This window comes from Anabrus simplex, chromosome 5 (genome assembly GCF_040414725.1).
Source record: "Anabrus simplex isolate iqAnaSimp1 chromosome 5, ASM4041472v1, whole genome shotgun sequence".
NCBI lineage: Eukaryota > Metazoa > Arthropoda > Insecta > Orthoptera > Tettigoniidae > Anabrus > Anabrus simplex.
In genome coordinates, this window is record NC_090269.1 from 323,759,832 (window position 1) to 323,787,054 (window position 27,223).

Below are 27,223 nucleotides of genomic sequence, written 5' to 3' on the forward strand. Positions count from 1 at the left end.
AGGACAAAATTCTGGCACCTCGGCATCTCCGAAAACCGTCAAAGTAGTTAGTGGGATGTAAAAACAATAACATTATTATTATTATTATTATTATTATTATTATTATTATTATTATTATTATTATTATATACTCACCAATGTAAACAAATGGAATTTGTCCTGTAGGGTTACGAGTTCTCAGAACTATATTTCAAAGAAAAAAAGAGCTGTAAGCTGTGAACGTTGAAGTAAGTACTATTAAACATTTGTGCTGGTAATTCATTAATCAAATATCTGAAATGTTTCCATGGTATATATGGCACCTATGAATAAAATGGTCTTAAAAATGTTCTGAAGAAGTGAATATAAACAAGACAAGAACCCTCTTGTAATGTAGGTTGGGAACAGAAATGCAATACAGGTAGAAAATGCATTGAAAGGTGACTGCACCTTTGGAATTCTTGGCCCAGCTTCATAAAAACAGACCCACAGATTGTTTGCCAATGTACACATCTTTAAAATGAAGGTGTCCAGAGGACAAATAGGATTCATTATTAATGAATGCCTTCATCTTATGTACCCGAGAGGGGTATGAATCAAGGATTAAATGGATACGAGAAAATATATTCCAATATCTGCTGGGAAGTTTGCGGGGTCTTGAAGCATGCAGCATTCGATAGCATCACCCAAGCCATCAGAGTAGTGAGAAAGGGAGATCCAGTGAACTAAATCAGGGAATCCAGAGGAGGGGCTTAACTCAGTCACGAGTCCTCAAACGGCGAAAGTGGGAGCATGTTTTCTAGCGAGTGAAATCTCCAACCCCATCAGAAAACAGCTTGACCAACATTCATTACATTGTGTGCATTTCAAGAATTTAATTAATACGATGTGGAACATGAAGTCAGAAGATCAGAACATTAATAGTGGAATTTATAAGCACCAATGGCATACTTTATTGCATTAAAAATTAAGAGAATAGATAGCAGTGTGTTACACAACAGTGGAAAGTTCCACTGGCCATCTGGTTTGCAAACTGGGGATTTACATTCAAGAGTGAGAATGTACGAGTGGATCCGGTACGGACCAATCTCAATCAGTCTATAAAAATATTGGCTACCTGACGACCATACTTTTTCATTTGTAATACCCCGTGGATAGGGCATAATTGACTTTGGAGTGGGGAAGTCATCCCAAATTACACCATTTTTTCACCGATATCATATAAGCACCCAGGTATCCCCTACCAGAGACACTCAACTAAACTATCTTGTGTACGTAGGACGGACATGTGACGATCTCGTGGAACACTTTCCTTTGTGTGAATATTTAATGCAGATATTGTGAGGGAAAACATCATTAGACTGAAGTAGGATCAATATAAATACTGATAAAGAAACAGTGGGGTGCGTGGACGGACTATCTGATCACTTTTAAGCACAAACTCAGAATATTATTATTATTATTATTATTATTATTATTATTATTATTATTATTATTATTATTATTATTATTATTATTATTATCACTCGAAACAAAGGGAGGGATCAAAATTTGAGCTGCAATCATTGCAGTGAAAAGATATGCAGGGATAGACACCAAGACATATAACTAAAAGAATTAGATGTGAGTGATTAATTAAAAACTCTAAATTTTGATAATCTGATCTCAGGACATTTGAATCAGAGACACTGTATCATAAAGTGTGCATCAGAAGGAGACATTAGAATTGAACATAATCATATGTGTTTTGTGCTGCAGCATTAGGACAAAATGCAAGTGCCACAGGATTATGGAGCTACATCCCAGAAGCAGGTTGCAGTATCTGATCATCACAGGTGTGTCTACCAGGAGAGGATGTCAAACTAGAAACTGAAAGATGGACCTCCGGACATGAACAAAGGCATTTATGTGGACAGAGGCTGACTATTATTATTTTATTAGCACGCATGTAGCATGGCGGAATTTTCTTTTTAAATTAATTAATCTGTAAATAGTAAACACTAGGTTTTAGAATAAATGTACCTATATAACCTTTATAGCATGAGTGTAGTTTTAGCATCAAGTCTGAGTGATTTAAATTTGTGTAAAAACATGTAGATTTTTATGCGAGATCATTCTTATTTTGGGTTTTCACTGTGTATGGCAGTAGTTAGACTTCTGATTTATAATGGTGAGAGCTGGTAGTTTTTCAGGGGAATTATGTAAGTAGGATGGACTGGTACTCAACCTAATGAGTTTGTCATACATGCAAATATGTTTAATGTAGAACAGTCATTTTGGACTAAGGTGGTGAAGAAGAGATTCTTTGGGAGTTCGGGTTTGAACAATGAACCCCCACCAATGACAGCTAGGTGTCTATATTTACAGGCAGCCATATTTTGTTCTATGTGCTACCCATTTGTTTTTGTTGTGTAAAAAGTCAGCTGTAGATAAAGAATTAGGTTGTCAGGCGGAGGAGTAGAATTAGTCTATTAGGAAGCCAGGACTTCTAGTGTGAAATATGAAAGCTATATAGTGGGTCGAGACATTTAGTACCTCACTGAATAAGGTAAGTTAATTGATAAATTACTGTATGTTACCTCACTGAAATGAGGGAGATAATTGTGTTATGTGAGTGAAAGCCCAGAGGAAGGCTAATATGAGACAAAGAGATATTTGTTAAGAAAGGAGCTATGGATTTCCCCAAGAGACAATGAGTTATGAGTTCACGACATACCTCCAGTCTACAGGGAGCAGGGAGGTGAATGTTTCTTTCCCCTAAAGGAAGGCTAGTGTTCTTTGTCGACTCACATGGCAAGGAATGCATGTCCCGTATTTTATGTTAACAAGGCAATGTTTAGAATTGTTTCACTGTGGAATGTAGATCATTCAGTTATTCTCAGCCTAGTTTAATTAAAGAGAGGGTAGCAAGACAGAGGTAGTTAAGCTCCTTTTTAAATATTCCTAGTAGGGTATTTTAGGTCCGACTCATTGGCTGAATGGTTAGAGTACTAGCCTTCGGTTCAGAGGGTCACGGGTTCAATTCCCGGCTGGATTGGGGATTTTAATCGCTTCTGATTAATTCTTCTGGCTCGGAGACTGGGTTTATGTGTCCGTCCCAACACTCTCCTCATTATATTCAGACAACATACCACACTGCCAAACGCCACAGAAACACGCAATAGCGATTACATCCCTACATATAGGGTTGGCGCCAGGAAGGGCATCTGGCCGTTAAACAAGGCCAATCCACATCTGCGACGCAGTTCGCACCCCCAACCCCACAGGTGTGGGATGAAGCGGTAGCAAAAGAAGAAGAACAACAACAGTAATTTAGCCCCTATTTTCAATCACCAGAGACAACATGTTCAAACCTCGATGACAGATGCATCTGGCGGGGTCACCTGCAAGGAATGGCCTGCAGACAGCTGTATTCATTATGTATGTTTTCCTTTGTGTGTTTTATTTTGTGTATGATTAAAAAAAAATATTTTATGTGTGATTGTCTGGCTCCTTGGCTGAATGGTTACCATGCTGGCCTTTGGTCACAGGGGTCCTGGGTTCCATTTCTGGCAGGGTCGGGAGTTTTAACCATAATTGGTTAACTTTGCTGGCATGGGGGCTGAGTATATATATCGTCTTCATTATTATTTCATCCTCATCACAACGTACAGATCGCCTACAGGTGTCAAATCAAAAAAGACCTGCATCTGATGAGCCGAACTTGTCCTCGGACACTTCCGGCACTAAAAGCATACGCCATTTCATTTCCACTTATGTGTGATTAATGTGCTTTTGGATGACACTAGTTTTGCCTAGTGGTCATTTGTTTTGTTTGTTCATGTATCTATGGTTCATGGTATGGGTTACTGTAGTCACAACCAAGTTCGTGAACCATGGGCAATGGCTGAGTGTCCTAGTAAGTGGTCCTGAGAGTCGGGATACCAGGTGCTATGGAATGAGAGTGGGCATCTCAGACATATTCTGAGTCATGGCCCTCCTTGTGCTCAGGCGGCTAGGACTATACAATTCACCGGTGGTCCATAACCCGTTACAGGAGAGATCCTCACTTGGACTATTTGCAAGTAGGGTAGCATCCTGCTTCATGAATTTACCGAGCTCAGAACATTTTAAGCAAGCCTCGGACCTACAGGAGTAACGGAGTCCCACTCCCATTTGACAGGCAAGGGACTCCTTGGAAACATCTTGGCGAATGAAATGGAATTTGATGGCGAGCTTATGGAAGAAAGAAAGTAGAACTGGCTGAGTCAGCAAAGAGGATGCTGCATCTGGATGTGCTAGGAGTAAGTGATATTTGGGTAAGGGGAGATAACGAGGAAGAGATAGGAGATTATAAAATGTACTTCACAGGTGTTAAAAAGGGTAGGCCAGAGTCTGGGGTAGGGCTGTTTATCAGGAATACCATTGCACGCAACATAGTTTCTGTTAGGCACATAAATGAGCGAATGATGTGGGAAGATTAAGCAGTTGGAGGAATTAAGACGAGAATTGTCTCAGTGTATTCACCATGTGAGGGTGCAGATGAGGATGAAGTTGACAAGTTTTATGAAGCATCAAGTGACATCGTAGTCAAGGTCAACAGCAAGCATAGGATAGTGCTAATGGGCGATTTCAATGCGAGAGTTGGAAATAGAACTGAAGGATATGAAAGGGTGACTGGTAAATGTGGGTAAGATATGCAGGCTAATGGGAATGGAGCGTCTGCTGGACTTCTGTGCTAGTATGGGTTTAGCAGTTACGAATATATTCTTCAAGCATACAGCTATTCCAGTAGAAATGGTCTGTTGTTGGACATTATAAATTTTCCAGCTAACTCATTCCTGGTTGCCAGCGTTTCTCTCCTGTGTGCTAAGTTGGGCTCATCAGCTGGTACATAGCACACCCACCAAGATGCATGGCTAGTGCATACCATGGAGGCCACCGGGCAAGTTGGCCGTGCGCGTAGAGGCGCACGGTTGTGAGCTTGCATCCGGGAGATAGTAGGTTCGAATCCCACTATCAGCAGCCCTGAAGATGGTTTTCAGTGGTTTCCCATTTTCACACCAGACAAATGCTGGGGCTGTACCTTCATTAAGGCCATGGCCGCTTCCTTCCAACTCCTAGGCCTTTCCTATCCCATCGTCGCCATAAGACCTATCTGTGTCGGTGCGACGTAAAGCCTCTAGCAAAAAAAAAAAACATGGAGGCCACTGCATATTCTACCTGGAGCCACCAGCAGTGCCAATGCACTATGAGACACTTTGTCTCATGTACAAAAATTGATGCCTGCTTGGCCAGCAGGTGATATAGATATTGATTACCATGGGGAAACTGAAATATTTGTCCTGATTAATTTATAATTTATATATAAATTTACTCATACGGGATAAATGTTTCAGTTTCACTATGGGAATCAACATCTATATCATAAGGCTATTCACTGCTACACATGGGAGGCTAGGGGTACCAGCTCCATAAGAGAATATATCATAACCAACCTCGAATTCAGGAAGTCTGTTAGGAATGTATGAGTTTTCCGGGGATTTTTTGATGATACAGACCACCATCTGATCTGTAGTGAACTAAGTATCTCTAGACCTACGATAGAGAAAGTGAAATCTGTCTGCAAATGAATAAGAGTAGAAAATCTCCAGGATGAGGAAATTAGACAGAAGTACATGGATATGATTAGTGAGAAGTTTCGAATAGTAAACAGTAAGCAGGTTCAGGATACAGAAAGAGAATGGGTGGCATACAGGGATGCTGTAGTAGAAACAGCAAGGGAATACGTAGGAACAACTGTCTGTAAAGGTGGGAAAAAGCGAACATCTTGTTGGAATGATGAAGTGAGAGCAGCTTGTAAACATAAAAAGAAGACTTATCAGAAATGGGTCCAAACAAGGGCTGATGCAGACAGGGAATTGTACATAGTTGAAAGAAACAGGGTGAAACAAATAGTCATTGAATTCAAAAAGTCGTGGGAAGATTTTGGTAATAACCTGGAAAGGCTAGGTCAAGCAAAAGGCAAACCTTTCTGGACAGTAATAAAGAATCTTAGAAAGGGAGGGAAAGAGGAAATGAACAGTGTTTTGAGTAATTCAGGTGAACTCACAATAGACCCCAGGGAATCACTGGAGAGATAGAGGGAATATTTTGAACATCTTCTCAAAGTAAAAGGAAATTTTCCTGGTGGTGTTGCGAACAGCTAAGTTCATGGGGAGGAGGAAAATGATGTTGGTGAAATTACGCTTGAGGAAGTGGAAAGAATGGTAAATAATCTCCATTGTCATAAAGCAGCAGGAATAGATGAAATTAGACTTGAAATGGTGAAGTATTTTTTTAGTGGGAAGGCAGGGATGAAATGGCTTCATAGAGTAGTAAGGTTAGCATGGAATGTTGGTAAGGTACCTCCAGATTGGACATAAGCAGTAATTGCATCTATCTATAAGCAAGGGAACAGGAAGAATTGCAACAACTATCGAGGTATCTCATTGATTAGTACACCAGGCGAAGTATTCACTGGCATCTTGGAACGAAGGGTGCGATTAGTGGTTGAGAAGAAGTTGGATGAAAACCAGTGTGGTTTCAGACTACAGAGAGACTGTCAGGATCAGATTTTCAGTACGTTCCAGGTAATTGAAAAATATTTCAAGAGGAATAGACAGCTGTATTTATGTTTCGTAGATCTAGAGAAAGCATATGACAGGATACCGAGGGAAAAGATGTTTGCCATACTGGGGCACTATGGAATTAAAGGTAGATTATTAAAATCAATCAAAGGCATTTACGTTGACAATTGGGCTTCAGTGAGAATTGTTGGTAGAATGAGTTCTTGGTTCAGGGTACTTACAGGAGTTAGACAAGGCTGTAATCTTTCACCTTTGCTGTTCGTAGTTTACAGGCATCATCTGCTGAAAGGTATAAAGTGGCAGGGAGGGATTCAGTTAGGTGGAAATGTAGTAAGCAGTCTGGCCTATGCTGATGACTTGGTCTTAATGGTAGATTGTGTTGAAAGCCTGCAGTCTAATATCTTGGAACTTGAGAATAGGTGTAATGAGTATGGTATGAAAATTAGCCTTTCAAAGACTAAATTGATGTTAGTAGGTAAGAAATTCAACAGAATTGAATGTCAGATTGGTGATACAAAGCTGGAACAGGTGATAATTTCAAGTATTTAGGATGTGTGTTCTCCCAGGATGGTAATATAGTAAGTGAGATTGAATCAAGGTGTAGTAAAGCTAATGCAGTGAGCTTGCAGTTGCAAACAACAGTATTCTATAAGAAGGAAGTCAGCTCTCAGACGAAACTATCTTTACATCGGTCTGTTTGCAGACCAACTTTGCTTGGAGCAAAAGCTGGGTGGACTCAGGATATCTTATTCATAAGTTAGAAGTAACAGACATGAAAGTAGCGAGAATGATTGCTGGTACAAACAGTTGGGTACAATGGCATGAGGGTACTCAGAATGAGGAGATAAAAGGCTATGTTAGGAATGAACTCGATGGATGAAGCTGTATGCATACACCGGCTTCGGTGGTGGGGTCATGTGAGGCGAATTGAGGAGGATAGGATACCTAGGAAAATAATGGACTCTGTTATGGAGGGTAAGAGAAGTAGAGGGAGAGCAAGATGACGATGATTAGACTCAGTTTCTAACGATTCAAATATATGAGGTATAGAACTAAATGAGGCCACAGAACTAGTTGCAAATAGAGGATTGTGGCAACGTATAGTAAATTCACAGAGCCTTGCAGACTGAACGCTGAAAGGCATAATGGTCTAAAATTATAATGCATGTATGTATACATACAGCATTTGATATGTGTATGTTCTTTATTTAGGAATAGCGTAGTGTATTCCAGAGGGAAACATGTTAGATAGCATAGGCTTCAATCAGACTTGTGTATTTTCTTATTTGTAATATAATCCCAGTGTAAAAGGGATGGCTTGAATGATCTGTGTCTGCAAACTAGTGTTCATGATAAAGTCACTCTAGATAGTTGATTTCCATCTTGTCCTTGACTAAAATAATTTACAAACATTATTTTGTGTCATGACTATGATATTCATTTGAGGTTTATTTTGTGTCATTTTCTATCATCACCAAGAGGTTAAAAACTTTTTTATACATCGCATGGACACAGGTAAGTCTTATTGCGACGATGGGAGAGGAAAGGGCTAGGAGTGGCAAGGAAATGGCCGTGGCCTTAATTAAGGTACAGCCCCAGCATTTAGCTGATGTGAAAATACGAAACCACTGAAAACCATATTCAAGGCTGCCAACAGTGGGGTTCGATTCCACTATTTACTGAATACTGGATACTGACTGCACTAAAGCGACTGCAGCTACCAAGCTTGGTATAAACCTATTTATTTTGACTGGTATGTTATTCTCATTTGTTGCAGTTAACTGCGTGTAGGCCCATAAGAAAATATACAAGTCTGAGTGAAGCCTATATTATCTAACATTTTTCCCTCTGGAATACACTATTCCTAAATAAACAACATACACTACCAAATGCTGTAAGTCAGAAATGAACCCAAGATACATGAATAAACATGACCCAAGATGACCCTGAGCAAGATGCCCGCAGGATTGATGGGCACACTTAAACATTTTTGATGACTGGCAAAGTGGGTGAAATACTTTCAATATTGAAGCATTATAGCTAAAACTATAATTGCATAATCCCAAGCATTTTTTGCTTTTTAAACTTCTTTCTCAACAGGAATCAATCATGTTGCATATATCATGGAGTCACACAAACTAAAAATATATTAGATAAAGCTTTTATTGTCCATGGCAAAAACAGAAGTAGGGACTGTAGAAATATAAATGACTTACCTTGGGTAATCCACTGTAATCATAAAACGTTACAATGTTCTTGCGGTTAACAATGTTGCTGAGCTCTCGCCATGTGAAAGGACGATGCACCAACTGTGTTGTGGTCACGTAAGGATCCATGTGTTTGTGAACACTGCTTGCAGACAGTGGAACACCCATCTGCTCATCTCGGCCTAAGAGAACGGTCTATTTTACAGAAAGGAAAGTATCACAATAACAACTCTGTCACAAAGATTGTTGATTGCCAAACTAAGGCAGAATAAAGGTATTTATAAAGGGAAAACAAGATACAGTACATCAAGTCATAAAGATAGAAATATGGAAAGGAACACATAATAGGATGTATACAATCACAGGTCAGTGTAGAAAGAGGGAGCAATAGAAAGAGAAAACATGGCCCCTCAATGAGTGTTGCCATCCTGATGAAGCTGAGAAGCAGAAATCAGGGGCTGAGAAAAGATGGATGTAGAAGAATAGAGACTGATGAACAGAGAGCCTATCTATTCAAAGATGGCAGTGTATGAAGATGTGGAGATTTTCTTTGTTCTTTGTGTTTTCAAGTACAGTGTCAGATTTGGGCAGAGTAGTGATTGTTGAAATCAACATTTTCAGTTTTAAAAATTTCTTTCTCAACAGGAATCAATCGTGTTAAATATACCATGGAATCACAGAACTTAAAAATATATTAAATAAGGCCATTATTGTCTGTGGCAATCATCGGACCCAATATTTTCAGTTTTTTAAACTTATTTCTCAACAGGAATCAATCATGTTGATATACCTTGGAGTTGCACAACCTAAAAAATATTGGATAAAGCCTTTATTGTCCAGAGAAAAAACAGAAGTAGGGACTGTAGAATTCTACTCGGCTATCCCCAAAGTGTAACCTGTTGCATGAGTGAGCACAAATAAAACTCTGTACACATACACAGGAAAATTACCAATAAAACTACTAATGTCATGTATATTAAAGCTCTCCAGTGACAGGCAATTAGAGAATTAAACCAGTAATACTGACAAGGGACCATCAATCTATGTTAAGAAAACTTGAAACTGATTTATACACCATTCTAAAGAGCACACTGAAATATGTAAAACCCTTGATCATTACATCCTATCGTGCATGTATCTATGAGTTACAGGGCGGTAAAGATGTGCGGCTGGGGAGTCGTCAGTGTCCAACTGGAGTGAAGTTATTTTGAACTGCTGGCATGATGTAAGGAGAAGCGGGCGAGGAAGAGAGAGAGAGGGAGGGAGACAGCACTGTGAGTGCAATGAACCATGTGAACATTGTATGCCTGTTAAATTACATATTCATTTCTTTTAAATCATAATGCAGTAATCACAAAATTTGGAATTAATTTATATATGTTTTAAAGACACAATTAAGTACTAACCTGCAGTTACCGTATGTTGTAATCGCATGAGGGTTAAAAATATTCAAGGTATGTATGTATGTATGCACAAGAAATACATTTCATAATTAATCCACATTGTCAGCCTCAACAAGATAGTAGGTCTTAATAATTGAGTGACTCCACTTTTACAATACACTACAATGTTATTCCTTTTCTTATTTTATTTTAAAAAGAGACATCTTTTGTCTCTTCATTGTGAGACACGTTCAGCCTAAAAATGTTATAATAATAAACACATGATATTCTTAATATCACTAAAAAACAATGACAATGTGTTTACATATGACAGATTGAGTCATCTTGACTCTTAGACATTTTAAGGATAAGTCATTCTTTTTAGTGTTACTAAGAATATCATGTGTTTATTATTATAATACTTTTAGGCTGAAGATGTCTCACAAGGAAGAGACAAAACATGTCCTTAAAAAAAAAAAAAAGGAATAACGTTCTGTATTGTAAAGGAGGAGTCACTGTATGTATGAATATGCACTGATTAAACAATAACATACTCACCAATAATGTGGCAGTCGTGTTTAATCCCCTTCAACATATTCAGTCTCCTGTGAATCATAATGGAAATTAAGAAAGAATATTTGAAACACAACAGCTTCTTGCAGCAGCTACATTTGGGTAAAGAAAGCTGATCACAATAATTATTGTCCTCCATAAGAATTCAGAAGTAACAGTTCCTTTCCTAATACAATAGTCTGTGCTATTTTCAAAAGTTTCATTCGTGCTAATTAGGCCCACTAATTTCCACCCATGTCTGTATGACAAACAGAAGCACGGTGAACATTCTTGATTGTAAATCAATGACATGCGTTTGATAATATTGTTAAGCTGTTGCAAGTTCACATCGATATTACTTAACACAACAAAATCACAGATATATCAGTCTATTGTTTTGAAAGTTCGTAAAAAATGCCTGTCTAACGGTTGTAATTAGAGAAGGTGATTTTGCTGGAATGATTTTCACTTTAAACTTTTCAGGTTCATAGTTATTTAATGAAAGTAATTCATATATTAAATTATTATCTTTGTGAGGCACCCAGAAATCCAACAGTAAACAGTTCAATGGACCAGTGTGAGATAAAAATGTCAACTCCAGAAATATACAGAAAAGTTCTTTTGTCATTTTTCCAGATTTCGACCACTGCACAATTAAATTAAAGGCTTTAAACGTACCTGCTGGACAGCTTGACTTGGTGGCTTTGATTCCTGCAATACGATATACAGACAGGGAAGGAACGTCCCATGTGTGATACAATTGGCATAATTGTGAATGAATGTGTCTGTGCACTTTGTGATTGTGTAACACCACACATGATCTTACCACGGTGATCAAGTGTTCTCCCGAAATGCGATTCTTTATGGATGCCAGATTGATCTGCATTATACACATTGGCAGCACCATACTGTTCTATAAGCAACATTGCCTCTTCTCTCCACGAATGAAGATTTTTTTTCTCTATTTGCTTTACATCACACCGACACAAATAGGTCTTACGGTGACGATGGATAGGAAAGGTCTAGGAGTTGGAAGGAAGCAGCCGTGGCCTTAATTAAGGTACAATCCTAGCATTTGCCTAGTTTTAAAATGGGAAACCATGGAAAACCATCTTCAGGGCTACTGGCAGGGGGGTGTTTGAACCCACTATCTTCTGGATGCAAGTTCACAGCTACGCGACCCTAACCGCACAGCCAACTCGCCTGGTGAGGAATGCAAGATGTTAGTAATTTCATCTACTTCTTCTTCTTTTCGTGTGACAAACGGCATAATTTTTTGTGATCCTATCTGAAAATGCTGCTTGAAATTCCATACCCATGTTGTATTTGCTGACAAAGGTAATAAAGGGATTTGGCTTCTTCACAGGCCCATTTTCGGAAGTTTATATCATGCACTATCAAGCTGACTGTGCGAGATTCCATAAATTTCATAAACACCAACTCCTACAACTGATTATATTTATGTGGAACTGTTAAACTAGAAGATGGCTTGCCAGTAGAATCTGCTTTTGCAATATCTTCCTTAAAATGGTACAACTGCATCTCGTGCTTCAATTGAGAATATCATATAGAGTTCCATAATAAGTAAGGAAATGTTTGCTTTGGCTTCCACTTCTTCGCACTCAACCATGTGTTTTTAATCCTCCTTTTTTCTTCCAATGACTATTCTACTCTGTTTTTCCAGCCTTTGTGGACCTTCTGATGTTGATTCCTGTTTGATGAAGATGAAGTAGATTCTCCTGATGGAGATTCACATTTGTCAGGCACTAACACTGTTTCAGATACTGGTTTGTATTCATTAATATCTTAAGTCTGCATATATATTATTTCTGTATCAGGCAAGAGCTGAAAATTCTTTTCTCTAAAGTGATTATAAAACGCATTTACTACGTTAAGAGGGTTCATTTTTATAGGTAGAAGCTAACTTCGGAATGGCTCATACACAACTCACGATACCTCACCGCATTCACAGTGCTGTCTCCCTCCTTCCCCTCTCTTGCCTGCTTCTTCTTACATCAGGTCAGCAGTTCAAAATAACTTCACTCCGATTGGACATTGACAACCCCACCCACACATCTTTACCGCCCTGTAACTCGTAGATACATGCACGATAGGATGTAATATTCAAGGGTTTTACATATTTCAGTGTGCACTTTCGAATGGTGTATAAATTTACACAAATACTCTCTTCTTTATTTTCAACTTCTATCAACAAAATAACAAAGCCAACATGCTCCAACATTACTCAAAAATACTGAATGCATTATGATACAGTTTCCTGTGTTCATCAGTTCTATGAATGACTATGAAATGATTATCCTGAATATCCACACACGTGAAGTTGCATTAAACAAGTATTTAATGTATTTAACAAATTAATATTGCATTGGTATTCCACTAAACTGGGTTACATCTCCAATGAAATCATCAGGGAAAGATTTGGCATTGCACCGATTCAAGAAAAAATGTGCGAGAGCTGCTTATGATAGTTTGGACATGTACTAATACTGGGACCGATACTATCGCGAAGACCAGTTACAAATTACAAGTCGTCAGTAGGAGGACAAACGGATGATCTAAGCAGCGATAGACCGATACTCTTTACTAAGATCTGGAGAGTGTCAATCTCCACCCTGACTTGGCCCAGGACAGAAGTAAATGGAGACAATAAATTCATGTAGCAGACCATGCCACCAGGAAGGATAAATGCTGAAGAAAAAAAAAAAGAAATGTATTTCATTATTATTACTTAAACACTGCTTTTAACTTGAATTTTTGACGGAACAGGAAGCTCTCTTATATTTAAGTCACAGTGAAATATGAATTATAGAGAGCTCTGATTATATTTTAATGTTTGTGCCATTTCAGGGTACTCACCTTGTATGTTGCATGAGGGTTGGGTGGCTGTACTTTGCCAAAGACGGGAGATGGATGAGAAGCAGCATCATTCCATTTGAAATTTTGGTTGTATTCTGTTTTTCCGGGGTGCATGGGAGTGAAATTTCCTACGACCATCTGGAAGTAAAGGAAAGTCCCATAACATTATTATACATATTTATTCGGCCAATGACCTAGATGTTAGACCCCTTTAAACAACAAGCAAGTAACCCTTTATTTTATTAGTTTCTCAATTAAAAAAAGTTTTAAAATATATTATTATCTTTTACATACAAGCCTCTTTCTATAAACTATGCAAGAGTCATCAATTATTGTGCTGACACAGAGATCCAGTCAATCTTTTACTTGGCAGTTTAACTGAGTACATAAACTTTCTTCAGCTTATTCAAAGTATTTCTGGAGTCACTGGAGCCACTGGAGCCACCCTGGCTAAATTTTTTGTTTTGAAGAGGGTTTTAAGACCAGAAGTTCTTCCTGACACCACTTGATTTCTTCAGGTGAAATTCTAACACTGAATCAACAGGATTTGAGCCTTAGCCATCTAAGTGGCAATCCACAGCAGCTGAGCCACTTTAAATTTAACCGAGTATATTTTGGTTGTTTGAGCCATCAGTCCATAGACTGATTTGATGCATCTCACCATGCCACACTTTGTGCTAAACTTTTCACTTCTACGTAACTGCTGCATCCTACATCAGCTCTAACAGCTAATGAGGGAACTGAATAGAGTGAAAAAGGAAGCAAAAGAGAATTATATGAATGGCATACTTCAAGAGGGTAATGACCACAAGGGAAATGGAAAAAGCTGTATTCATATATCAGGAATCAAAAAGGAAAAGGAGTCCAAATTCCTACAATGGTGGGAGAAGGGGGTGAACACTATTCAACAGATACTGAGAAAGCAAACCTATTTAGTAGGGAATTTAGAGATTCAGTAGATGATTGTCAAGAGTTGGAAACCGAAACAGAAGATAGAGAGGGAGAGAGACAGAGGGAAACAAGAAGCTTCTCATTCACAAACGAAGATATTTTCAGAGAAATCCAACTGCTTCAGCAAGGAAAAGATGCAGGAAGTGATCAAATTACTAGGGAGGTATTAAAGACAATGGGGTGGTACATAGTGCCTTATTTAAAATTTCTCTTTGACTATGTCATAAATAATAGTGTAATACCAAAGGAATCGAAGGAATCTATAATAATACCAATTTATAAAGGAAAGGGTGATAAAAGGAAACCAGAGAACTACAGACCAATCAGCCTGACCAGTATAGTTTGTAAAATTCTGGAGAGTTTAATATCAAAGTACATCAGAGGGATATGTGATGATAAAAATTGGTTCATGAGGAGCCAGTGTGGATTTAGAAAGAAATTTTCTTGTGAGGCACAACTGGTGGGATTTCAGCAGGACATATCAGATCAGTTGGATTCAGGAGGTCAGTTAGATTGCATAGCCATAGATCTTTCCAAAGCCTTTGATAGAGTGGAACATGGAATATTATTAAAGAAATTGGAGGGAATAGGATTGGACGTAAGGGTTACACGTTGGATAAAAGCATTTCTAAATTTTTTTTTTTTTTGCTAGGGGCTTTACGTCGCACCGACACAGATAGGTCTTATGGCGACGATGGGATAGGAAAGGGCTAGGAGTTGGAAGGAAGCGGCCGTGGCCTTAATTAAGGTACAGCCCCAGCATTTGCCTGGTGTGAAAATGGGAAACCACGGAAAACCATCTTCAGGGCTGCCGATAGTGGGATTCGAACCTACTATCTCCCGGATGCAAGCTCACAGCCGCGCGCCTCTACGCGCACGGCCAACTCGCCCGGTATTTCTAAATTCAAGGGTTCAGAAAGTCAAAGTAGGAAATAATGTATCTCAGGAAGAGAAAGTTTGGAAGGGAATTGCACAGGGTAGTATAATCGGTCCGTTACTTTTCTTAATATACGCAAATGATTTAGGGAACAATATAACATCAAAAATAAGATTGTATGCAGATGACATAATTGTTTATAGAGAAATAAACAACATTGAGGATTGTTCAGAATTACAAAGGGACCTTGAAAGTATCCAACAATGGGTTGAAGAAAATAATATGAAGGTTAATGGAGGCAAATCAACTGTTACAACTTTTACAAACAGGAGCTTTAAAACTGAATTTGAATATACTTTGGATGAGGTAGTTATCCCAAAAGATGGCAAGTGCAAATACTTAGGTGTGAGATTTGAAAGTAATTTGCACTGGAAGGGTCATATTGATGACATTGTTGGGAAAGCATACAGATCATTACATGTCATAATGAGGCTACTTAAAGGATGCAACAAAGAATTAAAAGAAAAAAGTTACTTGAGTATGGTTCGTCCATTATTGGAATATGCAAACAGTGTTTGGGATCCTCACCAAGAATACCTAATAAAAGAAATAGATAGTGTGCAGAGGAAAGCAGCAAGATTTGTAACAGGGGATTTCAGGAGAAAGAGTAGTGTATCAGAAATGTTAAAGGAACTTGGGTGGGAAACTTTAAGTAAGAGAAGGGAGAAAACTAGACTTACAGGATTATATAGAGCCTATACAGGAGAAGAAGCATGGGGAGATATCCGTGAGAGGCTTCAGTTGGAAAATAATTATATCGGCAGGACTGACCACAAATATAAAATTAGAAGGAATTTTAGCAGAAGCGATTGGGGTAAATTTTCATTCAATGGGAAGGGTGTGAAGGAGTGGAACAGTTTACCAGGGGTAGTGTTTGATCCTTTTCCAAAATCTGTACAGATATTCAAGAAGAGAATAAACAACAACAGAGAAAATAAATGAAGTGATAGAGGGCATTCGACCGGTGCAGGTTATTGTAAATAAAAAAATGTGTGTGAATAAATTAATTTCATCCCCTGGTCTAAGGAGTTTGGACAGCCAAAGTAGGGGACTGCCTGTAGGGGTGAAGTACAGTGGGGACTTCGAGGGCCCTGGGACCGCTACGGTAGCTGTGAAGGCCCTTCAGGAACTCTGAAAAGTGGTGGCAAAAGGGGCTCTGGTTAAGACGCAGCAGGTCGTTATGCTACTTAGGATCCAGAACGGGTAAAAAAAAAAAGTAAATAAATAAATGCAATGTAAATATTAATGTTATACCAGTTTTATAGTATCATTTGAAGCAATTCCACATACTGTATATCAGTTGACTATATTAAGTAGTACAGGAGATATTATAATTAGAATTTTGTAAACAATATAAATTTATTAAGGATGAGCTGTGTGTTTAATAGAAAACATTGTTAGCGTAAATTGTATAATATTGTATTATAGGAAAAATTTTCTTCTCTTGTTAATTTAATATTTAGTGCTTGACAATAATGTATTTTAGTGTACCATTTGCCACCGAGGTAGACACCTCATTTGCAAATAAAGAGATTTTGATTTTGATTTGATAATCTGCTTGTCATATTCATACGTTGGTCTACTCCTACCATTCTTATTGCCTGTACTTCCTTCAAGAACCAACTGCACAAATACTGGGTATCTTAAGATGTGTCCTATCATTCCATCTCTTCTTCTGGTCAAATTTAGCCAAATCAATCTCCTCTCAACAATTCGATTCAGTATCTCTTCATTCGTGATTTGATCTATCCATCTCACCTTCAGCATTCTTCTGTAACACCACATTTTGAAACCTTATATTCTCTTTCTTTCTGAGCTAGTTATCGTCCATGTTTCACTTCCATACAATGCCATGTTCCAGATGAAAGTCTTCAAAACATCCTTCTAATTCCTATATCTGTGTTCGAAGTGAGCAAATTTCTTTTCTTACGAAAGGCCTTCTTTACTTGTGCTAGTCTGCATTTTATGTCCTCCTTACTTCTGCCATTATTATTTATTTTACTACCCAAGTAACAATATTCATCTACTTCCTTTAACACATCATTTCCTAATTTTATCTTTCCTGCATCACCTGACTTTGTTCGACTGCACTCCATTACTTTTGTTTTGGACTTATTTATTTTCATCGTGTACTCCTTACCCAAGACTCTGTCCATACCATTCAGCAATTTCTCCAGATCTTCTGCTGTCTCAGATAAACTAACAATATCATCAGCAAATCTCAGGGTTTTGATTTTCTCTCCTTAGATTGTGATTCCCTTCCCAAAATCCTTGTTGATTTCCATTACTGCCTGTTCTATATAAATATTGAAAAGTAGCGGAGACAAACTGCAACCTTGCCTCCCTCCTTTCTGGATCGCTGCTTCTTTTTCAAAGCCCTTGATTCTTATTCTGCCGATGATTTTTATACAGATTGCAGATAATAAGTCTTCATTCTCGGTATCTGATCCTGATCACCTTCAGGATCTGAAATAGCTTGGTCCAATCAACATTATCATATGCCGTTTCATGATCTACGATCACCATGTATGTGGGCTTGTCCTTCTTTATTTGATACTCTAAGATCAGACGTAAAGTCAGGATTGCTTCACATGTTCCTACATTTCTTCTGAAGCCAAATTGCTCTTCTCTCAACTAAGTTTCAACTTGTCTTTCTATTCATCTGTAAATAATATGTGTTAAAATTTTGCAGGCATGAGATACTAAACAAATGGTGCGGTAGTTTTCACACTTCTAACGATTCAAACTTCTAACATTCCATGCTCCGACTCACAGAATGTCAGTATCCATCTTCCTGATGATTGCCCCTTCTCATGTAGTCCCACCTGGGGATCTGAATGGGAGACTATTTTACCTCTGGAATATTTAACCCGGGGAGAAGCCATCATCAGTACATCATTCATACAGAGAGAGCTGCATGTTCTCAGGAGTTATTTACGGCTTTAGTTTCCCCGTTGCTTTCATCTGTGTAGCAGTATCAACACAGCTAAGCCATATTATTATTACAAGGCCATATCAGTCAATCATCTAGACTGCCGCCCTTGTAACTTCCGAAAGCTGCTACCCCACTTTCGATGAGCCATTCGTTAGTCTGGTCTCTCGACAGACACCCATCTGATATGGCTGCACCTGTGGCTCGGCTATCTGCTTCACTGGGATATGCAAGCCTCCCCGCCGCAGCAAGGTCACATGGTTCGCAGGGGAGGAACCAAGTACATACAGATGTAATACCCTTTACTTTGTCTTTATGAAATTGATAAGAGAGACTGTTTAATATGTTCAGAGTTTCATGTATCTTAAGGAACCTTGGGACACATTTTCCTATTTTACACAGTTTTCCAACAATCAGCTTGAAATTTTAGTAACATGTTCAGAATAATAGTAATGGAATCACTTGTTAATTTCATCTAGTTTACATGACTAATTTTTGACTCATGACATCTTTCATGGTTGACCTACAGTACTTGAAAATTTGGTATATTTCAAAATGCCCCATGCAGTATAAAACTGTATGCAAGAGGCTGAAAACTTGGAAAATAATACCTTTCCATTATATAAAAGAACATTATTTAATCCCCTAAAATGTACTCAATGATCACTAATTTCAATTTTTTATATATTTTAAAGGTTTTTACACCATATTTCAAGGTATTTTACCCCATGAAACAAAGACACTCATCATCATCATCATCATCATCATCATCATCATCATCATCACCACCACCACCATCATCATCGTCATCATCATCATCATCAATGTGCTACTCCAGTCGCCCAGGTGTGGTTAACAAGCCTCCTCCACTCCCTTATGCCCTTCCACTTTTCCTGCTCCATTACTTCCGCCACATCCAATCCAGCTTCTCTAATGTCCTTCCAAATCTGATCCATCCACCTTCCTCTCAGTCTTCCAACTGGTCTCTTTCTCTTAACTTCTCTTTCCAATTCCCTTCTTGCTACTTGTTCCTTTCCCATTCTTTTTACATGTCCGAACCATCTCAGTCTGGCTTTCTGTATGTTCTGTACTAACGGTTCTATATTCAGCTCTTCTCTGATTTCAATATTTTGAATTTTATCTCTTCTTGTCCTTTTAACTGATGTTCTTAAAAATTTCATTTCTGCTGCTTGGATCTTACTATATTGTCTCTTATTAGTTACCAGCGTTTCTAGTCTGTATGTTACAAGTGGTATGAAATACTGTTTATATAATGTTAATTTTGTTTTCTTGGGTACTTTGTCATCTCGTAAAAGCTCTTTGACTTGATGATAATGTACCTTTACTTAGTTTGTTATTAGTACTGTACCAGGAGGTACACCTCAATGCCGCGCATTTAAAACTAGCGCCTAAATGAATTCCTCTATTGGTGAAATTTACTCAGAAGATGTCACCACAGAAATAAGATGTAATTGTCTTATTGTGAAGTTTCATGAACTGACTGAATTTCTACTAGTTTTGTTTGCTATCCATCAAGAAGTTTGGACGTTCTTCCTCAGAGGACACTACTAAAAACTATGATCATGCACCCTGGTGCGAGGTATAAGAACTTATAATTCAAAGAAGTTTTGTATTCATAAGTTTTTTTTTACTGATTGATGTTCATTTATTTTTGGGTTGGCAATGTTTCCTTTTTATTTCTGCCAGTTTTGAATCTAGCCAATCCCTAATTTCTGTAATTAATTTTCTACTAATCACTGGCTTCTTGTTCGATCCTGAAGTGTAACTTTGAATTGGACCAATGAAATTGAGAGGGTGTGGCTGGTTTATTCCTGAATGATCTCGAACCTTCTCTGAGGATAATATATAAGTAATAATAATAACAACGTAAACGTTTCCACCTTTTCAATACTAAAATATATTCACAAAATTATAACTTACACGGTACTAGTTTCGACCCATCTAGGGGTCATCATCAGCCGTATTGGAGCAAAGATCACTTTTGGCGAAATCCTAAGAAAATGTTATTTTAAAGAATAACAAGCGAAATGAGATGTTATTATGGTAATAGTTAATAATACAAGGAATATACATACTAACAAAGAATAAAGAACAAAGAATAAAGTATAAATGGGGTGTTGTAAAAATTATAATCATGGAAATCAGTAAGTTCTTGTATTGAAATGACATATATAAAATTATATATGGCTTAGGAAGAGGGCTTAAGGTGGGGCTGAAGGGTGCTGGAGAAAGTGTAATTGTCTTGGAAAAGTACCTTTGATTAAATTTAGGATTGAGTTTAGGTTGGCTGCATTATTGTTTCTGAGGAAAGTGATAAATAAATCGAAGAGTATGTTGGGTTTCTCTGAGATTTCATTGAGATTGTGACTGGCATTAAAGTATTGGTCTAGGTGTATGTAGTAATTTTCCATTATGTTGAGTAAAGGGCCCTTGTTTGCTAATACGAGGATGTCCATGTCTTGTTCAATATTGGTGAAATTATGGTTATAATCTTGCATGTGTTGGCCGATGGCTGAAAACCTGTTGTATTTTATTGCGTTAGTGTGCTCGTGGTATCTGATAATGAAGTTTCTCCCGGTTTGCCCGATGTAGGTTTTTTTTACAGGTGGTACATTTGATCCCGCACCCTTCAGCCCCACCTTAAGCCCTCTTCCTAAGCCATATATAATTTTATATATGTCATTTCATTACAAGAACTTACTGATTTCCATGATTATAATTTTTACAACACCCCATTTATACTTTATTCTTTGTTAAAAACCTATTAGTATGTATATTCCTTGTATTATTAACTATTACCATAATAACATCTCATTTCACTTGTTATTCTTTAAAATAACATTTTCTTAGGATTTCGCCAAAAGTGATCTTTGCTCCAATACGGCTGATGATGACCCCTAGATGGGTCGAAACTAGTACCGTGTAATTTATAATTTTGTGAATATATTTTAGTATTGAAAAGGTGGAAACATTTACGTTGTTATTATTATTACTTATATATTATTCTCAGTTCAATACGGACCAAAAACATGAAATTCATAACCATTAACCTTCTCTGAGGGTTTATAATCTCACGTCTCTTGGCCAATTGATCATCATCTTATTGAGTGTGTGTGTCAAAGCAGGAGGCGAGCGGCCTCTTTCATCGGTCAGCAGTACATCTACAAGGTAATGGCTACATAACATCTTTCTTTCTTGCTAACTCCGCAGTTTAACCCAAGGGAAAGGTCCGAATCATTAACTATGTAATCTACTTTTTCTGTGTGTGTGCTAGTTGCTTTACGTCGCACCGACACAGATAGGTCTTATGGCGACGATAATCTACTTTTTCTAAAAAAATGTAACTTTTTGCTGGCTATTGTAAAAAAAAAAAAAAACTTCATAAAATCTTTAACTGTAAATCGGGGATAGAGAGTGATGTACCCTCTCAAGTTCCCCTTCATCTTGGTTGGAGGTACCCAAGTTTGTGCTATGTATTTAAGTTATTTCCATCCGTGCAACCTCAGTAGTTTGGGATTAGCCCCTGTTTCATCGGCCTAGTGCCCTACGTGTTAAATTAAAAAAAATTTTTTTTTTGGGGGGATGGGGAGCTCAGTCATCCCCTCCAGTCAGATTGTACTCGGGCCACTTATTTAACCTGTTCCTGTTCACTAAGGCCCTGTAGGTTGGGTACTAGATACCTGTGTATAATAATATAGCTATTTGCACCTTGTAAGGCCAGTGATTGACAGATTTTCATGCAATGTTGCCTTGAGAAACTGAGAGCCTGTTAGCTCTTTTACAAGTTTTGTAAGTGTTAAGAGTGCCTCTGGAAGGCTAGATATTTGGTTTTAGGGAGCAAGTGCTCTTGAATTAGGGGATTTCTGCCCCTCATTAAATAATACCTCTTCCTTTGTAAAACTGTAAAACTAGGGGCTTAAAGCCCAAAGTGTTATGGTTCTGAATCTTGGACTTTTTCCCAATCTTGTTTAATGATTGCTACTTGTACCTGTAATATTGTCATTAAAAATTGTTAAGTTTTAAGCTCTGAAAATATAAACTTCAGTTTAAGTTTTAAATTCAATTCTTGACATTGTAGTTAGACACATTCACCCCGACACCTGTCCGACTCGTTGGCTGAACGGTCAGCGTACTGGCCTTCGGTTCAGAGAGCCCCGGGTTCGATTCCCGGCCGGGTCAGGGATTTTAACCTTAATTGGTTAATTCCAGCGGCACGGGGGCTGGGTGTATGTGTTGTCTTCATCATCATTTCATCCTCATCATGACGCGCAGTTCACCTACGGGAGTCAAATAGAAAGACCTGCACCTGGCGAGCCGAACCCATCCTGGGATATCCCGGCACTAAAAGCCATACGACAAAAAAAAAAAAAAAAAAAAAAACCCCCGACACCTTCTTTAACCTCTTTCTGCTCCACGGGTATCTCCGTAACAAATACAATAAAAACTATTCTACATTTTGGTTGTCTGGTAATGTAGTATTGTATACTAGTTTTTATGAGAAATTTGCACCACCTGGAACATTACACATAATAAAAGTTAAGTTCTGAGATAATTGAGTTTGAAGAACTGAGTAGAGTACACTTCAGCTTAACAGCAATTAGTTTTTCTAGCCTTGCAGCTCTACATTAGGGATGTAAAGGGGCTGGTCCCCATTGCCAGCTGCCCTGAGAATGGTTTTCTGTGGTTTTCCATTCTCCTGCACTAAGGCAAATGTCAGGACAGATACTTTTATAGGCTATGGCCATTACCTTCTCTGTACCTCAAATCACCACTTCAAATCTCCTTGCTGGTAATGAACTTAATTCCATATTGACGGTTGAATCTCCAACAAGATAATTTAATGCAGCCCTCCTATACAACACAAGATACTATCTAATAATGTGGAGTATTTTTACCCATACATGTTTCAACTCTATAGAGTTATCCTCGTGGGTTAACATAAGATTACAAAAAAAGAAAAAGAAAAAGAAAAAGATATTGCTAATAGTATACTATGATTAAAATTTATTTATTTTATTTATTTGTCTTTAATAGTGGCGAAGTTAGGACTCATGGTCCTCTCTTACACTTAACTGATAAAATCAATTTTTCTTCATTTAGGGTCTAAAAGTGTCTATCTTAGTGTTGTCTTAGTTGACATAACTGATAAAATACATAAAACAATTGTGTGAGGTTGGAGGTCTCTCTAAATTCTAAAAAATAACACATTATTGTTTGATTTAAGTATAAATTATCCATCTTCGACATTTTGTATATGTAAGTTTAGTCAGTAATTATATGACCTATTGGTGTGTTTAATTAGATGGGGCTACATGTGCTGGATAGAATAGGGCCATAATTTTGTGCCAGATAACCAGTATGGTTGTGGTTTTGATTCACGTGAGTAAACCGTCAAGTCATTAATTCTAGTGGATTTTCATTTAATCTGTAATAGAAAGAAAAAGAATGAATATATGTGCTGGATAACATACAATAAGAGGTCTATAGTCGGATGAATATGAGAGTGCCGGGCTGAGTGGATCAGACAGCTGAGGTGCTGGCCTTCTGACCCCAACTTAGCAGGTTCGATCCTGGCTCAGTCCGATGGTATTTGAAGGTTGTGCCGCACCTCATTACCTTCATATCTTACTTTACTGATATCGCATTCTTTACGATGTCATAGATCAGTCAGTTGTGACTGGTTAGTATTTTCTATGCCTAACTTGACGTGTAGTTCATCGCAATTAGGCAAATGACACCTCATGTAACGGAGGATTGCCAAAGCATTTCTTTCTAGCTTATTTTCGAATCGTATGATCTCTGATCTGGGGACCATAAAGGCTTGGATAAAAAAGATGGAGACATAAGTCTACAAGATGATTTTCATCTCATGTAAATGGCATTTAAAAAAGATTCATACTTTACCTTGTATGGCTCTTTCAGTTCAAAGTCAATTAATATGATTACTTAGAATCAATGCAATTGATTTCTTCAATCTCCAGGTATCCTTTATCCTTCCTTGGCTTGCCATAGTTATACTGGTTTTGTTTACTGAGAGATCATTGTTCTGTGTATTATTTTTTTTTTGCTGCAGACATATTTCAGTGTCCTTCCTTTTTCTTCATGTCTGCTTATTATGTTATCGTTCCTACGTTGAGTGAAAGGTAGCACTGATCCGATTGTTTTGTGTGTGTGATGAGTTTGTTTCTGGGTTTTGATTGGAGACCTTTTATTTCTCTTCGGCTTCGACGTCTGGCTTGAGCTTATGTTCTGTAATATGGTTTAACGCTGATGCTGTACGATTCATGTTCGCCTTAATGTGCAATATGAATGCGTGTCATGCGGTGTGTAGTTATTTTTGTTATGGTGTCGACTGGGTGAGCCAGGCCTATTTGCAGCGACCCAGATATCTGATCTGTGCTCTCAGATCAAGCTCATGGGCCATTGACTGATTCTTGTCATGCTGTTACAATTCTTATTGTAACGTGTCTTGATATTATATTATTTATTCATTCTGCTTCGCATATTTGGCCTCTGAGTATGTGTGTGAGTGTAGTATGGTTATCGGACCTGTGTTATTTTTCAGCATCTTATGGATATTTGTTTTTATTATTTTTATTTTACCTCGCATTTGTTTCTGGCTTGCTCAGCCGATTTAAATGCTTATTTTGGGATTTTACTCTCATTTTACTTGTTGCATTTGACTCATGTTTATTTGTTTCCATAACTATGGTAACTCCTTTTTAACCTCCTTGTGTTCCATATTTGTTTTCTTTTCTACCAGCATTGCTTCACTGGGATTTTTTATTTCTGGGGATACAGTCTCTATGGAGATTGTTGGGAGCCATGTTTCCTTTAAAAAAGCCTTGACTTTATCTGGGGAGCCGTAATAATATTTTCTTGTGTGAAAGCTGTTACTTTCACCTTTTTATGACATCTGGTCCCTAAGAACGAAATACTTTGGATCACGTTTTAATTACCACTGTCTGGTAATTAGGTAGGTAGCAGGTAGGGACCCTCTTCGGAGGCAGCCCTACCCAGGGAGTGGTGCCCCTGCCTATGTGAGTCCCAGAGCACACTGACCCGGTGTGTAACATCTGGTATGGGTCCCAGCTCAGGGTTACGAGTGAAGACCTCAACGGCATCTACGGCGGAGAAGGTGGACTTCGGTATGGCGGAGATGGCGGAAGGGGCATACCCGTAGCGTCTGTACTCCAGAGGAGCGGCTACGAAAGGCGTCTGTCTCCATGTTAGGGGCGGCCTAATTTTGAACCTGGCAGTAGGTATAAAATGCCTTTGGGTGTGGCGAGCCCATCATAACCATAGCCTATATGAACAAAGCAGATATGGTGCCTCGGAAAAGGTTAGGGCGTCCCCTGCTAAAAGCGACGCGCAGCTCTTCAGGTGCTGGGGGAACTGTGAAAAATGGGCAACCAGCACCAAACTACATCAAAATTGCAACAGTTAATGTACTGACACTGATGGGAAAGACAGAAGAACTGGTTGACTTCATGATAGAAAAAGATATAGCCATACTTGGACTGTGCGAGACCAAGAAGATGGGTACAGGGGAGATCCCTCTGAGAGAAGGATACAGGCTGTATTACAGCGGAGGACCTGAAGCAAAAAATGGAGTGGCCATCATACTTAGAAGAGAAATCCAAGAATATCTGGAATATACAAAGTACGTCAGCGATAGGATGATGATGATGAGACTCCAGTTTGAAAATGGCGTGAAAGATCTATTTCAGTTGTATGCCCCACAAACTGGTTGCATAGATGAACATCTAGAGGACTTCTTAGAGAAAGTGGAGAAACAGATAGAAGATAAGGAAGTACTATTGATGGGAGATCTAAATGCACAAGTTGGAATGGAAAGACAAGGAAAGGAAGATGTTGTAGGGCCCTTTGGATATGGAAATGTAAATCCAGAAGGCGAGTTGTTGGTGGATTTTTGCATGAGGAATTAAATGATTGTTGAAAACACCTGGTTTAGGAAGAAGAACAGTCAGAAGATTACAAGGTATGGCTGGGGAGACAGACGAACAAAGACCATGATTGATTATATAATCATAGAGAAAGAACACCGGAAGAACCTTGTAGATGTAACAGCCATGCCTGAAAAAGCCTTTGGTGGAGATCATAGAGTTGTGATAGGAAAATTGAAAGTTGGAAAGATTGAAAAACCCCAATTAAGAAGAGAGAAAAGAATTAAAGTATGGAAGTTGAAGGAGAAAAGCATACAAGAAGAATTTCAAAGGGAAATAATACCCTTGGTACCCAGGACAGAGGTGGGGAATGTTGAAGAGGAATGGAAAAGATTTAAGGAAGCACTGGTTGGATGTGCAGAAAAAGGTGTGTGGTAGAACATCAGGAAATGTGAAGAACAAAGAAACACACTGGTGGAATGATAGGGTAAAGATTAAAGTGAAGGAAAAGAAAATGGCATGGAAAGCATGGAAAACATCTAAGACTGAAGAAAGTAGAAGAAAATATGTGGAGGCAAAGAATTTGGCCAAGAAAGTAGTGGAGGAAGAAAAGAGGAAAAGCTGGGCCTTATTCACACAGAAATTGAGAGATGATATGCAGGGCAGCAAGAAATTACTGTATGGTATCTTAAGAAACAAAAAGAGAGATCAAGTAAACACCAGATTTGTGAAGGATGAAGGTGGCATAATTTTAACAAAGCCAGAAGAAATAAGAAATAGATGGAGAGAGTATTTTCAGAAGCTGCTGAACACAAGAACGGATGACAGTCATTCAATGGACGACCAGGAAAGGCAATTAGTTGATGAAGA

At 38.3% G+C, this 27,223-nt stretch overlaps 1 protein-coding gene across 1 annotated transcript in view; it reads right to left on the reverse strand.

Annotated features, from left to right (window-relative positions):
• The window catches only part of LOC136874874 (uncharacterized), a 210,034-nt gene that overhangs the window by 95,731 nt on the left and 87,080 nt on the right, over window positions 1-27,223 (reverse strand). The window contains exons 5-6 of the mRNA XM_067148570.2: window positions 13,606-13,743; window positions 8,804-8,989 (exon numbers count right to left, since the gene is read on the reverse strand). Coding sequence (XP_067004671.2) covers window positions 8,804-8,989; window positions 13,606-13,743 — 324 coding nt within the window. The remainder of the gene's footprint in view (window positions 1-8,803; window positions 8,990-13,605; window positions 13,744-27,223) is intronic.